Genomic DNA, 16,994 nt, shown 5'->3' on the forward strand with positions numbered 1-16,994 from the left:
TAATATAAAACCAAATAATACTAATGAGCATACAGTAGATATACACTGGCTGGCTAAGTAGAGAAAATGAATTATTTTTATTCCGTTTCAAATGTCTGTATTAACAGCTCTTTAACCTTTAACTTTCTGAACTTGAATGGAACATTGAACATGAAATATTCTGAACACGGCTTCTTTTGCCTACTCCTTGCTGCTAGAGACCTGGCAGCGCTTCTTCTCACATAGTCACATTTGGCTTGAGGGAGGAAGCAGTGGAGACCCTCAGTAGAGCTTGAAGATGCTCATCAGTAAGTCTGGACCTGTACTTGGACTTATTGAAGTTCAAGGTGGAGAAGAGCTTCTCACACAAGTATGTGCTCCCAAAAAGGCACATGGTCCGCTTGAACCTTCGGGAAAGTTCAGGGAAGCTGGGGGTCAACTCTCTCAAAAATTGCCCAAGCTTGTCTGCTTCTCCACTCACCTCCCTGAACTTGGCTTTGAGTGCAGAGTTGCACTGCAGGTCAATGAGCTCCATTTGAAGCTCAGGAGGGGCATCTTGCACATCAAAGGAGAAGGGGTCCGCAAAAATTTGAAATGTGGCTTTGTGTGTCTTGAAGTCTGCAAATCTGTGATCAAATTCCTCCTGTAGCTTCGAAATGGCCTCAACATACTTCTCACCACTGAATGGTGTGCCTGCATCCACGAGAGCCTTGCATGCTGGGAAATGGCAAAGGTTTGCCTGAGAGAGCTGGGCTTTCCATAACACAAGTTTAGTGCAGAATGCTCTCACGTTGTCATAGGCAGCACTGACAAGTTGCCCCTGGCCTTGTAGCTTCTTGTTCAGTACATTAAGCTCATGTGTGATATCAACAAGAAAAGCCAAGTCCATGAGCCATTTGGGATCACTTAGCACAGGATCAATCAACTCACAAACGGCGTAGCTAGCTTTGACTGCTGCATTACTGTCTTTGGTAGCCTTCTTGAAGAGATCCTGTTGCCTCAGAAGACGTGTTTTAAGACTGGCAACCTGGTTGGCTCTCTCATCTCCCTGGTATTTTTCGTACTCCTCAGCATGTCTCATAGTACAATTACGTTTCAAATTGTATTCCTTGTGCACCGCAACTTTTTCAGTGTAAATGAGACACGTCGGGGTGCCCCTGTGTTCAACAAAGAAATATTGCACTCCCCACTTTTCTTGAAACTGTCTGTGCTCATCACCGACCTTTCTCTTCACGGCAGGCTTTGAAAGAGACATCTCTGGGGCTCTGTAATATGTTTTTCCACTTGGAATGAGTCTCGGGTTGATCTTTCACATTCAGTCGCGCGGGTTTGTGGCGCATGTGCACTTTCGCTCTCCGTTTCAATCGCGGAGATGGCTACAGACACTGACACAGGCTGGATCACGGATCATAGCGCCTCATTCAGTTCTATGCTGAGAGCAGCGGAGGAGTGTGCGCGCCGAGCGGAGTGATCGGCCTCACGGCTTCTCCTCCGCCCAGCTGATTGGAGGAATGAATGAGTGAGTGAGCGAGGCACTGGACAGCCCGGCCGATGTCCCGCCCCCCAGAGCCGTATACCTCACCGTGATTGGTTCATTCAGCTCCGAACCAAAGTTCCCTCTAATTTTTTGTTGGTCTGAGCAGAAAGACAACCTCCCTGAGCGCACTGAGTACCAGTGTGAGCAACATTATCGGTACTCGGATGATTCGCCTAAAGACGTTTCGCCGACGGACGTTTGACAGACGGGCAGGTCGCCGAATGGACGTTCCACCGAACGTTCATTCGGCCGAACGGAGGTTTCGCCGAAACGGGATTCGAACGCTCGCCCCGCCGGATAGTGTGTGTACAAGTTTTTCAACCTCGGCCCGCGGGCCATATACGGCCCGTTAGGATTTTTAATCCGGCCCGCCGCCGGTGTTGTCCAAATTATAGTAAAAATCAATGTTCGTCTACCTTCAATGGGAGTCCGGGAATAAGCACTCTTGGGCAGGCAGATGTAGCAGAACCGAGCCGTAAAATGACAGCAATCGGGTCAAATCCATCCTAAAACAGCATTTAATGATTAAATACAAATACTGGATGATATCGCGATGGAGGCAAAAAAACGTCTATAGACGTCCATTCGCCAAACGGCTCAAAATGCTCTCAAATTCGGTCAAATCCAGCTGAAAACAGCGTTTAATGATTAAATACAAATACTAGTATTTGTATTTAATCATTAAACTAACAAATACTAGTACGACCTGTCCGTCTGTCAAACGTCCGTCGGCGAAACGTCCGTCGGCGAAACGTCTTTAGGCGACTCATCCGGTCACGACATCATCATTGCTCGCTATCGGCACACCAGTATCACACCTGCCACAAGCAGGTGCATGTCAATGTTCCCTCTAATTTTTCATGTAAAACATGCTGTAAAACAAGAAAAACATGAGTGGACAGAGCTACTGCCACTGGCTGCCACTTAAACGGCGCCATCATGGGGAAAGGGGTAAAAAAAAAAAAAAAAAAAAAAAAAAAAAAAAAAAAAAAAAAAAAAAAATCGATCTTTCATATTAAGACGGGGGCCGCAAATTATCGTCCCGCGGGCCGCAGTTGGCCCGCGGGCCGCAAGTTTGAGACCCCTGATCTACGATGTCAAGAGTTGCCATTTGCCACCTTTGCCAAGGTAAATTAGCATCTAAAAGACATTATGCCAATCAAAATTGACAACTATCTGTATGAGGTGAAAGATCATCAGAATGAACGCCAAATACAAGCACGTTGTTATCCTTTGATCAATATGCACGCTTCATCCCAGGGGTGATCAGGCTCATCACCACTGGAGGCCTATTGTAATGAATATTAAAAAGAGCCGCCTTTGTGTGTCTCCAGCTCTTCTCGCCATCGTGTTTCCAATGTGACACTTTGGCCAAGCAATCCAGTGATGAGCGAGGGATTAATTACAGCTGTCACCAGTGATTCTGGTTAATTAGAAGCTAGGAATGCCCCAAGTGGATTACATGACTCACAGAAGGAGGAGCTGTCAAATTTTAACTAACTTGAGTCTGGACTTCACTTCAACATAATAGTGAAAAAATGAAAACAATAATTAAGAAATACATTAAAAACACTCGAATTGACTGAATATCCTAACTTAAAACATGTATTTTTATATTCATCTTTGACAGGATTAAGAATAAACTATCACCGCAGAAACTCACTTAGAGGTTTGAATCCTAAAATTGCATTTGAAGGTCCGTTTACAAAAGGACCCATCAGAAGCATTGTTAAAAGGACTAAAACTATATACATATGACAAATCGACCATGTTTCGAGCAGATGCCTAAAACATTAGCCCCTAAATGCAATACCCCGGAGAGCAGGTTGGTAGTGCCGATTATTGATATATAAAGTGGTACTTCTATTTACAAAATAAATACCTTCCAGAAGTGGTTTTGTAATTTAGATTTGTTGTAAGTCAAGACACATTTTACATGTAAATTCTCAAATTTGTTCCAAGGTCTTCAATATACAACCAACTTAACCCTTAAAATATGATCAAAGTGTATCAATATTGAATGAAAGATGTAAGATACACACAATTGAAAGGGTATAGTATATCTTGCTTCAATTGTCTGGGGGAGAAAAATCACATGTACAGTAATATATATAGCATATAGCATTGACACAAATTAGTCAATGACAAATTCAAAAACACATACAATACACTAGGCAAATAATTATTGCAAAATTGTCACATTTTTGTCATAATAAGGAAGGGTTTGTGGTTAAATCAACACCCAGCAGGAAAACATAATAGAAAGAACAATACTAAGAAGTTATAATGGGTTTTACCATGGCATATGGTAGAACATATTAAAGTTTTTTTGCTATTGTTGTATTAAATATGCTTGTGATCGTTGAAAAAATATATATACTGTATGTGATTAGTTTATTTTTTGTGTGTAGTGGTTTGCTGTGGAGTCCTGTGGGTTATAATTACAGTGTGTTCTGTTACAAGTCACGTATGACTCTCACCAGTGTTTTCAATAATAGGTACTACTATTATGCAGATGTGCCTCACTCCAAGTCTCTAGCCTCTATTGATGAACAGCTTCATGCAGTCATCTCAATAGTCTAGTGGAGGTTTTAACCACACTCCAAAAATCCAACTCCTTCAAAAGAGCAATGCTGTTTCACCTGGCAAAAAACATCTTCAAAATTATTTGTGTGCTGCTTGGCATGTTTTCAGGAGGGTACCGTCCTTGTTGTCATGGTGACACTTCATGTGCTGAAGTTAATAGTCATCTTTGTGCATAGTGCTGCTATTCATTACAAGGCATAACAAGCCAGACATAAATAAAGGATTTATATTCCCAGTTTGTAATTATAGTATCTAACAAAACTTTACTTGCACAATTAAATGAATATTTTACACACACAATTAAATTTAAAATTTTATTTGCACTTTTTTTTATTTTGGTGCAACATGCCACTACTCCTCTAAGTATTTTTTCTCATTGAGGTGGTTTTACATTTTTTGGCGGAAAGGGAAGCTTTGAAATACACGACTACTGTAAGACAGATGTTTTACCTGAAACGTAACATACTTGATAAGTGTGTTTGTGATTGGATTGGATTGGATTGGATTGGATAACTTTATTCATCCCGTATTCGGGAAATTTCATTGTGACAGTAGCAAGAAAAGGCATAGTTATAAGTTAGACAGTACAGTCAAAGGCCGCAGACCAACAAAGCAAAAGAAAAAAGCACAAAGTACAAAGCAAATCAAAGTCAATGGGTTGAGTATCTAATTAGAATAATAGTGGTAAATCTAGTGAATTTTGCTCGTGTCAAGTGTGCTTGTGAAGACTACATGTAGATAATAATTAAGGGGACAAAGGGCACATGCTATTCAGATGAATTATGCAAATATACCACCAGGTCTTGATGCCCTTTTATGTATTCTGTTCTGTAAAAAAAAGAAGAAGAAAAAAGGTGTGATGAAAGAAGTCTAACATTGGTTCACATTTGATAGTGAGGTTTTTGTTCTTAGTTTTTAATGATTTGATAATGATACTTGGGTTCAGTCAGCAAGGTAAATTTTACTATAATCCAGTATAGGGATTTGGGCCAAAGAGCGAGCTAATCAAATTTTCCTAGGATCCATTATCATTTCATGACTTTAGGCGTATAGAGTAGGAAGATGTTGGTAAGAGTACCTAAAGATACTTTCTGGGTCGCAGTGAAAGCCACAGTGAGAAAACGAGTTACCTGTCGGAATCATTCACGTCACAAGCAGCTTGCCAGACCACAAATGCGCTCTCACCTGTCACGACCACATGAAAATGTCACACCTCAAATGGAATTCATTTAATGTGCTCTGTCATAACTGCAGGACCCTCAGACGCATACACTGACACCCCCCTGTGACCACGTCCAATTATGGAGCAGCACTTTTGGAAAAGGTCATTCATCGTTTATCAGCATTGTGTGGGTTTGTGCATTGAGTTTAGCAGCAGCATGTTTTCCACTGGCTTCTAACTTTTTTTTAAATCTTCATGATTAAACATAGACCCGGTGGAGCGAGTGGTCAGCACGTCGGCCTCCCAGCTCTGGGGTCCTGGGTTCAAATCCAGGTCGGTCCACCAGTGTGGAGTTTGCATGTTCTTCCTGGGCCTGCGTGGGTTTCCTCCGGGTACTCCGGTTTCCTCCCACATTCCAAAAACATGCATGGTAGGCTGATTGGACACTCTAAATTGCCCCTAGGTATAGGTGTGAGTGTGCATGGTTTTCCGTCTCCTTGTGCCCTGCGATTGGCTGGCCACCTTTTCAGGGTGTCCCCCGCCTCTGGCCTGGAGACAGCTGGGATTGGCTCCAGCATCCCCCGTGACCCTAATGAGGATAAAGCGGTTCAGAAAACGTGAAAATGAGATGAGATTAAACATAATTGCTGGCTGCAGCTCAGTCTTTAAAGCATATATACAGTGGTACCTCTACCTCTGAAATCAATTGGTTCTGCAAGTTTTTCTATAACTTGGATTTTTTGTAAGTAGAGGCATATTTGCATAATCTGTTCCATGATTTTGAATACTACCCCCTAAAACTTTAAAAATGATAAAGGTGTTGAGAGACACAGTGGTACCTCCACCTACGAGTGCCTCAACTTACGATTTTTTTATATGTAAATTATTGTTCCAAATCACAATAGACTGTCCAAGATTCAAAACATCAAAAGAAGCAAAGCATATAAATATATCAAGGAAATGTTGCAAAGCATACCGTAGACTTCACTTATCATTAGCTACCCTCCTTATTTCAGCAACACCCACACCAGATAGCTCACTTAGGCAGCAAACACCACCACACTCGTCAAGAAGGCGCAGCAGAGGCTACATTTCCTGAGAGCACACAGGAAGGAGCAACTAAACACCAACCTGCTGGTGACCTTCTACCAGTCAGCCATTGAGGGGCATGCTGACCTATGTTGTGTCAGTGTGGCACCCAAGCTGCACAGAAGCAGACAGGAAAAGACTGAAGAGGGTGATCAACACCGCCTAAAAGATCATCAACTGCCCCCTACCTCCTCAGTCTGTAATCTACAAATCCCGGTACCTATGAAGGGCAACAAGCATCATAAAAGACAAAACACATCCCGGCTTCCACCTCTCCAACCTGCTGCCCCCTAGCAGGTGCTACTGGACAATAACAGCCGAAACAAACAGACTCAAGGACAGTTTCTTCCAAAGAAACAAACAGTCAAGGACAGTTTCTTCCGAAGAAACAAACAGAGTCAAGGACAGTTTCTTCTGAAGAAACAAACAGAGTCAAGGACAGTTTCTTCCGAAGAGCCGTCACCACACTGAAGTTGAGTTCTGCACCTAGGAGGACCTAATCTAGACTAATTTCTTGTCTTGTACTTGCACTAAAACTCCATAGACTGATAACCACTTTAGTTACTTTTTGTACCTGACTAATTATTTATGTGACTACATATTCATGTGACTACTTATCTATGTTGACTACTTATTTATGTTGACTACTTATCTATGTTGACTACTTATTTATGTTGGCTACTTATTATGTTGACTACTTATTTATTTATTACTTATTTTTGGGTTATTTATTTGTGCACTTCGTGGTGAAGCCTTAAATCTCATTATACTTGTGTAATGACAACAAAGGCATTCAATTAAATTTACTTTCACGGTGGCATTCAAACCCATCAGCCCTTTCACTGGCGAATGCACCACAAGGAACTTCACGTGGCCACATGGTACCAATTTGAGTGACGATAGAGAGAGCGAGAGAGAGTACGTGAGCGAGCGAGCAAGCAAAGGGGAGAGAGTTTGAGATGCGAGTTAGACCAGGGGTGGCAAACTATTCCATAAATGGCAGCAGTGGGTGTGGGTTTTTGTTCCAACCTTTAAACAGAACCTTTCCACCAATCTGGTACCTTAGAAGTGCAATCAGTGGTTTGGAGTCAGGTGTTTCTTGTTTTGGCAGGAACCTCATTGGTTAAACTGTCTATGTTGGATCGATTGGAATAAAAACCTGCACCCAGAGCGGCCCTCAAGGACTGTTTTGCCAACCCCTGAGTTAGACCAACCCCTTGAGCGTTTGCATGTTTGCATTGACGTGCCTTCGATTTGTTATTGTTTGGTTCGGTGTTGTGGCATCATTTTAATGGCTTAATAAATAGTTTTCTTATATTGTTTTATCTGTTTTTGCATACATACATTTGCATACACATTGAATACAAAATTGGTATACTTTTATCATCAGGGTTTATTGTGGTGAGCATTAAAGATTGTGGAATCGATTGTAATAATTCAATGTAAAACACTGCTTTACTTATGGGAAAAAAAATCCAAGTTATGAAACAAGTAGTTGAACCAATTAATTTAGTAACTAGAGGTACCACTGTAGTTTTCATGTACCTACTCCCTGTGTCTGTGTGGGTTTTCTCCAGTTGGCTGGGATAGGCTGCAGCAGCACCCTCCACGACCCATATGAGAATAAGCAGGAGTGAAAATGAATGAATCAGTGTTTATGTGTCATGTAATTGCCAGCTCAATGCGTTACTTAAGCATTCCGCTTCCGTTTTCAGGCTGAAATCCAACTCATAGATGAAACGTGTAAAATGTCTTGCTTATTGCATTGGGGTAGTTGTCAATCTCTGTCGACATTGATGTCACATCACAGTGGTCTGGCTTGTATGAAGTCTCATGTGTGCTACCATGCCAAATATTACATGAGGCAGGGCAAACACGGCTGTCTTGTCAAGCTCACAAATGGAAACGACATCTTACTCTGCGTTTCATCAAGAAATGAATTAGAGTAGAAATTTCATGATAATTGCCATTATCTTATATCCCAGGAGTCTTGACATGCCTTGTTGTCTCTGCTCCTCATTAATTTACTAATCATGTTTACCTTAATAGCGTACTGTTGTATCAGGAGTTTGGTACTCATCATGATGTACAGCACATAATGTGTGTGATGTTGGAGGAACTGCTTTCATAATAAACCAATCTTTCGCCAACTCGGATTTGACTAATTTCTACCTTTAACAAATTCATTCATTTATTTTCTGAACCGCTTCCCCGGGGGTGCCGGAGCCTAACCCATCCGTCACCAGGTGGGGGACACCCGGAATCGGTGCCCAACCAATCGCAGGCCACAAGGAGACAGACAATCATTCATGCTCACATTCATACCTGGGTGGAATTTAGAGTGATCAAATAGCCTGCCATACATTTTTTTAGGACATGGGAGTAAACCGGAGTATCACCTGGGATCGAACCCTTGACGCAATAACCTCTCTTACACCAGGCCGCCCCTTTCACCTATTGTATAAGCCTAAATAATGCAGTACACGTATTTCCTGGGGGCTGACTAAATGTGACCGAACACTGCCCTCTAGTGTCTGTTTATGAAGAACATAAGATTCATTTTGCTGCATTTAGAGTGCAAAAATTCTTCAGCTGCAATAACAATGACGTGAAAGGGCAGGAGCCATATTTAGGTAATGTATTAATGCACTGATGATGACATATTTTGGTGAGTATTCATGTGATGAGATTCTTCAGACCAGGTTTTTCTTCCAGCAAAATTAAAATTTGTTTTTGCTTGAAATCGCAGATTATTCAATTAAGAAATTGGTTCAAATTGTCCGATGTTGGGCAAATCTGAAACCATAGTTGCACATCGTAGGCTACAAAGAAGGTGTGCAAGGTAGTCATAAGAATACTAGAAAATATAGCTTCAATCCTGCAGATTTAATTTTAAGGTATTTTCTGTTTTAATGAATTGACTCAAACCTGAATTTATTATTTGCATATTAGAGTAATATATCTGCAAAACACAATAATTATCAGAAGTTTATTTATAATTTAAAAAAATATTACGTCATGACTTCTGATAGGTTTATTAATAGGTATACTTTAATAAAGGGAGAGACATCGGAGACATAATCTAGCGCAACAACGTCATTCTTTTTTATAACCGCTTATCCTCACAAGGGTGTCGAGGGGTGCTGGAGCCTATTCCAGCTGACTTCGGGCACCAGGCGGGGGACACCCTGAATTGGTGTTTAGCCAAGACAGACAGACAACTATTCCCACTCCTATTGGCAATGTAGTGTTCAACCAGTCTACCATGCACGTTTTGGGGATGGGGGAGGAAAGCAGAGTACCCAGAGAAAACACACGCAAGCCCAGGGCAAACATGCAAACTCCCCATCCCAGACATGGGTTCGAAACCAGGATCTGAGAACTGTGGGGCTGACGTGCTAACCACTCGTTCACCGGGGCGCCCTAGAAAATAAATGTGTCCTGCTTAATTTAAAATGTGTGTAATTTTAATCCTTAATGCCCCCTTTTTCCAAATACTTTTTGTTTTTATATACCATGTAAACGTTTTTGACATACATTGAGTACTTTGTCACCGGTTAACTGGTAGCTGGTCAAAGCCGTGACATGGTTTCAGGGCAGTTTCCTTCCTCGCGGATCTCATATGATCCTCTGTTTTTCCATATGCTTAACACCAAATAGCCCACAGCTGCCATGTCGACAACGATTAGAAAGGTCAGAATCTGTTCAAATCACACAAAAACATGGAGAATCTGATTAAACATCTCAATAGAAATATAAGATCAATAAAAATATCAGTTGAAATTGTGATATCGTTCTCTTAAGTCTGCGTTAAAATATTTTCATCCATTTCTGCTTATACTACTGTTGACTTGCTTTACGGCATGCTGGGAACTTGCCCACTGTTAATTTTGAATTCTGAAATCATTATTGCTAAAGTGAACCTTACAATGTAAAGCCAGATAATTTGGGTCTCATAGGGGTTCATCCGGTTCCAAAGTGACCCCCACGCACTTTTGGCATGTTCATAATCAAGATTCAGCACCCCTTTCGGCAGCACTCGCACCCCCCAGTATTCAGTTTTCACACTCTTGAAATCAGCATCATGCACATCACAGCGGTAAGTTCCTGTTGTATACAAAATTAAAAATTACCGGCATGTTCTGATGTTATCACAAGCGGTTTCAGTGGTAGTGACATCATGCTCTCACCTGCGTGCTTTTCCTCAATTGGATCCAAAATGGCCAAGTCCAGACCTGGAGCTTCCCAGGTGGTGAAGAGTGAATCATCAGTGCTGATCACACCTGGGGCTCGGCGCCATGACACCCTAAGGTGAGAAAAATATAATATGCGACGTGACATGATTTACCTAAATCTTCCAAATAATTGAAATGTGGCTCTTTGAAAACCCTCCGCACTCTGGCTTTATTAAGAAAAAAATTGGAAACTTGCATCCTGGTCACTATATGAGACCTGTGACTGAACATAATGTTTGCTGACAATTATTAAGGGGATTGTTGCATTAACCTTGAGAAATAATAGAAAGTGTGATTATATTATTTAGCTGAGTATATAGGATCTTGACTAGATTGTACTTGTGTACTGTGATCCTTCACTTCGCAGCTTCAACTTTTGCGGCTTCACTACAGCGCAGATTTTTTTCAGGAAAAAAAACAAGTTCAGAGGACTGAGCACTGGAGAAAAAAATGGCGGGCAGGAGGCGATGGCCATCATTTTTATCTGAAAATAGAGCTTTCTGAGCGGCTGGGGGCCACTGTAAGGGTGGATTTTTATCAGAAATGCGAGCCCAATGCGACGTTATGTCGTAGCGCTTATTTGAAAAAAATAACTTGCTCGGCGAATTTGACAGCAGAGAGCATTAGCGATGGAGGATTTTTTTTATTTTTTTTTAGAAATGTGGGCCCGAAGCGATGTTACGGTGGACGCTATTGAAAATAGAGGATCTGGCCGGTTAGGATGGCAGGACGTCGAGGCAGAGCAACGTGGAAGTTGAGATTCCATGTAAGTCCGGGCAGGGAGCTGACCTCTTTGCAATTATCCAAAAATTGAGCTCCCTGGATGGCTAATTGACGGTTACATTTCGACCATCCTCATGCTTTAAAAAAACAAGAACAAAGCCTATGTTTTGACATCATTGTTTCTAACAGACAATGGTGATTTTTTGATTATCGCGGCCATGTCTGGTCTACATTATTCGCGAAATTTGAGGGATTACTGTAATGACATTTTTGGCAAACTGAAAGCTTTCTTGTACAATACCATATCATCCCTCATGACACTTGTTTTGGGAGTTACTGCTCACCTCCACGCAAGTTTCTTCACTAGTTTTGGGGTCTCCAACAGACAGTCGATCTCCAGTCTCTCTCCTGTTGTCCTGGTGAAAGTTGTGAGTCCACACTGCCACGACTCTTGACAACTGACTTTTACATCATGGCAATCTTCCATCTCCAAATTTGACTCTGCAGCAGCGTTTCCTGTGGAACTGGTTTCACTTTCCTCCAAGGCCTTCTGGCTGTTTTTCACCTTGCAAACTGTTTGCAATTTGACACCCAGGCCACAAGTGACACTACACTCTGTGCTCTTGGTGACCACCTCCACCTGAATCATGGTGGCGGAGCTTAACTGGAAGTGGATGAGGATAAAAAGGACAAACAGCATTTGATCCCTTATCGTGAGCAGTGTCCTGTAATCGAAAGCACACCAACTTTGCTGACAAATGCCCATGTCACAATCACAAGTTGCAAAAGTACTCCAACTACATACACACAAGTAAAAGTACAGATGCTTGTGCATAGTAATACTGGTACAATATTGTTGTTAAAAGTGAGAATTTTAATGCACAAAAGTTCAATTAATTTGAACTATGAACATGCATGGCAAAACAGAAAAACAATAATTATTTGCTGAAATAGTAGCGATCCTTTGAGCACTTGTTTTCTAATATATAGAAAGATATAGTAAGTATCCTCCTTTTTGAAAGTTGTTTATTTATTTAGTTACTAGTTAAGTATTTTCTATTATATTTATTTTCCTTTTTTGTCAATAATTGAGGAACATAGTAAATATTTTTAAATCTTAAAATCATTTTTTATTTAAATTATAACCTTAAATGTTCATTTTTTATAGTACTTGATAGTTCACTGAGGACTACAGAAATTCTATTTCATGAGAAATCAATGTTATGAAGTCAAATTTTATTCATTTATTTTTTAAAAATGCTGTGTCAGATCAGATCTGGCATTGAGTTTGAAATTTGTCATTGATGAATTGCTTCCCTGGATCAATTACAGGATGTTTTTTATTGGTGCACATACCTACATGTGGCTCTTTTTCCAGTTTTTTTATTCATCCTCCCCACGATCTCATGACTAGTCTTCTCTTTATTCTTCCTCACGTCTTGACGCCATTTACAGGATTTCAAAAAAGCAAAAAGGGTACTGAGATAGTTTGGACTGAGTAAGAAGTAGAATGTATCAACATAATTGGATTTGAATTGTGCGGTCGTTCAGGTATGTCGTAAAGTACAAATATCAGAAAAAAATCTACTTGAATACTTTGTTATTTTCCATTACTGCCCATGACACCCAGTGGTAATAATGCTACTTATAGGAGGGAAAAGGATTAATGATGTAGGTAGTGATGTGGCCTCAGTGATGTAACCCTTTAAAAACATTCCTGATGCACTAGAGAAATGGATTGGATTTTATTTTTAATACGAGTATGAATCTAATTTAAGGGGATTCAAATTGTTTAAATCTGAGGACATTTTTAATGGGTTGAATTAGAATTATTCAAATATGGTTAATAGACTTTTAGTTAAAATTGTATCTTGGCTATGGTCAGCACCACTTTATTGAATTGATTTAATTATATTTAATTTACTCTAGTATAAAGTAGTACTACTGTAATTCATTGACTTGCAGTTTGCCATCATTCCATCAGATGTCAGGAAAAAACCTTACTCATATCTTACCTTTACTTCAACAGGAAATATTGAACACAAAGGGCATATAATTTGATTAATTATTAAAATATTAATCAATCTGGACTAAAATTTGTTTGGTTTTTATAGTAATGTCATGATGTCATAAATATTTGAACTCAGGTAGGTGATGTTGATGATGAAAAATGATTAATGAAGATATAATAATTGATATAGAGTAAATAAGAACTCTGTAATGAAGATCTCTATTTCAGTAATTCAGAAGACTAAATTTGTAAAAATGTTATGATAATATAGGTATATGCGAATAATTCCATTAGTATCATACATTTCAGTTTTATGTTAAAGAAAAGAAACTGAAACCTGAGTGCAATAAATTCTCCATCTTCATGATGTATTTTTTGTCACCTCAGCAGACACAACATAATCTCTGAGAATGGATGACAAAGTTCACAGAAACATGACAATAATGATGCTATCTTATTTTATAATTAGAATAAAGAACTAGGTCATGGTGGTACATTCTTAGTCACCTTTATGTTCACTATATTGGGGCCAATAGATGACATATGTTACACATTTGTCATTATGACCAATTTCGTACATTTATACCCATTTGTTTATGACATCATTTCTTCAATCATCTTCAATCTGTTTTTGAAAATTACGATGCAATGCAGCACACTTGAAAACAACCGATAACAAATATCTTAACCAAACCCAAAATATTTGTGTATGCAAAGCCTGTTAGAAATGTTTCTTTCAAGGTGTCAGAGCAGATCCGACAGTCAGGGTGCCAATGTTCCCTCTAAGTTGCGCGTGTGCGCAATTGCGCACTACTCTCGTCTTCTCTGCGCAGCAGCAATCATATGGCGCGCAGTATTTTTTTTTTTACCCCTTTCCCCATGATGGCGCCGTTTAAGCGGCAGCCAGTGGCAGTACCTCTGTCCACTCTTATGTTTTTCGTGTTTTACAGCATGTTTTACATTAAAAATTAGAGGGAACATTGACATGCACCTGCTTGTGGCAGGTGTGATACTGGTGTGCCCATAGCGAGCAATGATGATGTCGTGACCGGATGATTCGCCTAAAGAGGTTTTGCCGACGGACGTTTGACAGACGGACAGGTCGCCGAATGAACGTTCGTTCAAACAGCGTTTAATGATTAAATACAAATACTAGTATTTGTTAGTTTAATGATTAAATTGAATTTGAGAGCATTTTGAGCCGTTTGGTGAATGGACGTATATGGACGTTTTTTTGCCTCCATCGCGACATCATTTTACCGAGGAATTCACTTCCCTGGGCTCGGTTCTAATGTCCAAAGAGCTCCAGTATTTGTATTTAATCATTAAACGCTGTTTTCGGCTGGATTTGACCGAATTTGAGAGCATTTTGAGCCGTTTGGCGAATGGACGTATATAGACGTTTTTTTGCCTCCATCGCGACATCATCGCGACATTTTACCAAGGAATTCACTTCCCTGGGCTCGGTTCTAATGTCCAGTATTTGTATTTAATCATTAAATACTGTTTTAGGATGGATTTGACCCGATTGCTGTCATTTTACGGCTCTTCTGCTACATCTGCCCGCCCAAGAGTGCTTATTCCCGGGCTGCCATTGATGGTAGACTAACATTGATTTTTACTATAATTTGGACAACGCCGGCGGCGGGCTGGATTAAAAATCCTAACGGGCCGTATATGGCCCGCGGGCCGAGGTTGAAAAACTTGTACACACACGATCCGGGGGCGGGGCGAGCGCGCGAATCCCGTTTCGGCGAAACCTCCATTCGGCGGAACGTCCATTCGGCGACCTGCCCGTCTGTCAAACGTCCGTCGGCGAAACGTCTTTAGGCGAATCATCTGAGTACCGATGATGTTGCTCACACTGGTACTCAGTGCGCTCAGGGAGGTTGTCGTTCTGCCCAGACCAACGAAAAATTAGAGGGAACATTTCAGGGTGCCAAAGAAAACATGCTATGTGGAAGTAGGGCATGCGTCTGTTTGTGACGGGGAAAAAAGTGCTAGAACATGGCATGAAGCATGTTCTTGTAGTGGCCAACACACCTCCGCCTATAATCCATTTCGGGCAAACAATCTCCAACATGCTCGCAAATGTGTGAACCAGATGGAGGCACATGGATCCGCAGGTGGCACAACCCTCGCTAAAAAAATTGTCAAAATGAAAACACGTTTTAAAGAGAATCACGGCAACATCCTCATTCTTGCCATGGTAAATTAAAATTTTATTTATTTGGACATTGGTTGGATTTTATTGGTCCATTCATGGATTGTTTCCTGTCTATCCTAACAGGAGCATCACTCTCTCATCTTATTTTCTGAACCGCTTTATCCTCGCTAGGGTCACAGGGGGTGCTGGAGCCCATCCCAGTTGACTTCAGGCCAGAGGCGGGGGACACACTGAATTGGTGGCCAGCCAATCGCAGGGCACAAGGAGACAAACAATCATTCACGTTCACAATCATACCTAGTGTCAATCATATTTAGTGTGTCCAATCAGCCTACCGTGCATGTCTTTGGAATGTGGGAGGTAACCAGAGTACCCGGAGAAAACCCACGCAGGCCCAGGGAGAACATGCAAACTCTACATAGGTGGACATGACCTGGATTTGAAACCAGGACCCCAATTTGTCTTGTATCTCAAGGCAAACATTTGCTCGGAATTTTACCCGTATCTCAAAAATCTCGTATGTTGGGGCACTCGTATGTCAAGGTATTATTGTAAATATTTATTTTTTATTTTTTTTGGGCTCACTGTTTCCTTGCTTGTTTGGAAGAAACCATGCTTATGGTCTTTTCCAAATGTTCTTCCTAGGTTGATAACAAATAAACCCTTCCTTTCATGGTCAGTCACACAAAGTAATAAGTTGGCATTTTGAGACGCAAATAGACATAACCATATCAAACCACTCTTTCAGTGATCAGAAAAAGAATAGGAGGCTGGATCCTTGTATGCACAATATTCATTTGGCGTTGTTATGTTTTTCACTGTAACAGATTGGCTTGAAAAACAAACCTGATTTTGCGTCAAACCAGCAGAAGACCTCGAGATGAGACGTCAGTGTCCAAGCAGCCAAGGGAAGACGTAAGCCACGACACTGTCTAAGAAAGCCTGACACTTGCAATTCTGACACCTGAGACCTGTTGTTGAATGAAATAAAATAACAACACAAACCACCGCAGTTAAACGATTTGTTCTGGGTAACTGATTTGTGTAATTTATTTTCTCATCTCATCTCCTTTTCTGAATCGCTTTATCCTTATTAGGGTCGCGGGTGGTGCTGGAGCCAATCCCAGCTGTCTTCGGGCCAGGGGCGGGGGACAACCTGAATCGGTGGCCACCCGATCGCAGGGCGCAAGGAGACGGACAACCATGCACACTCACACCCAAACCTAGGGGCAATTTAGAGTGTCCAATCAGCCTACCATGCATGTTTTTGGAATGTGGGAGGAAAGCAGAGTACCTGGAGGAAACCCACGCAGGCCCAGGAAGAACTTGCAAACTCCACACGGATGGACATGACCTGGATTTGAACCCAAGACCCCAGAGCTGTGAGGCCGACGCACTAACCACTTGCTTCACCGGGCCGCCGTAAATAATTTTAATCAGAAAAAAGGGATCTGTAGAATTTTTAAGTACTTTACTTATACAGTACAACTACATTTGACACAGAT

General features: G+C 41.0%; 1 protein-coding gene across 4 annotated transcripts in view; it reads right to left on the bottom strand.

The window, feature by feature from the left end:
* Positions 1 to 16,431, bottom strand: part of tmem81 (transmembrane protein 81) — a 33,773-nt gene extending 17,342 nt beyond the window's left edge. Inside the window, exons 1-7 of one of the 4 annotated variants that reach the window (XR_013302191.1) lie at positions 12,668 to 12,915; positions 11,656 to 12,036; positions 10,544 to 10,659; positions 10,282 to 10,460; positions 9,891 to 10,054; positions 5,233 to 5,287; positions 4,606 to 4,930 (exon numbers count right to left, since the gene is read on the bottom strand). Coding sequence is in view for 3 of the 4 variants with exons in the window: in XM_077608343.1 (XP_077464469.1) it covers positions 9,926 to 10,054; positions 10,282 to 10,460; positions 10,544 to 10,659; positions 11,656 to 12,036; positions 12,668 to 12,702 (840 nt within the window). In the remaining variant the exon portion in view is untranslated. Of the gene's footprint in view, positions 1 to 4,605; positions 4,931 to 5,232; positions 5,288 to 9,743; positions 10,055 to 10,281; positions 10,461 to 10,543; positions 10,660 to 11,655; positions 12,037 to 12,667; positions 12,916 to 16,335 lie in introns of those variants that run through there. The other 3 variants (XM_077608342.1, XM_077608341.1, XM_077608343.1) reach the window with 3 other exon arrangements.
* Positions 16,432 to 16,994: the final 563 nt, after the last annotated feature.

This window comes from Stigmatopora argus, chromosome 1 (assembly GCF_051989625.1).
Source record: "Stigmatopora argus isolate UIUO_Sarg chromosome 1, RoL_Sarg_1.0, whole genome shotgun sequence".
In the NCBI taxonomy this organism is placed as follows: domain Eukaryota; kingdom Metazoa; phylum Chordata; class Actinopteri; order Syngnathiformes; family Syngnathidae; genus Stigmatopora; species Stigmatopora argus.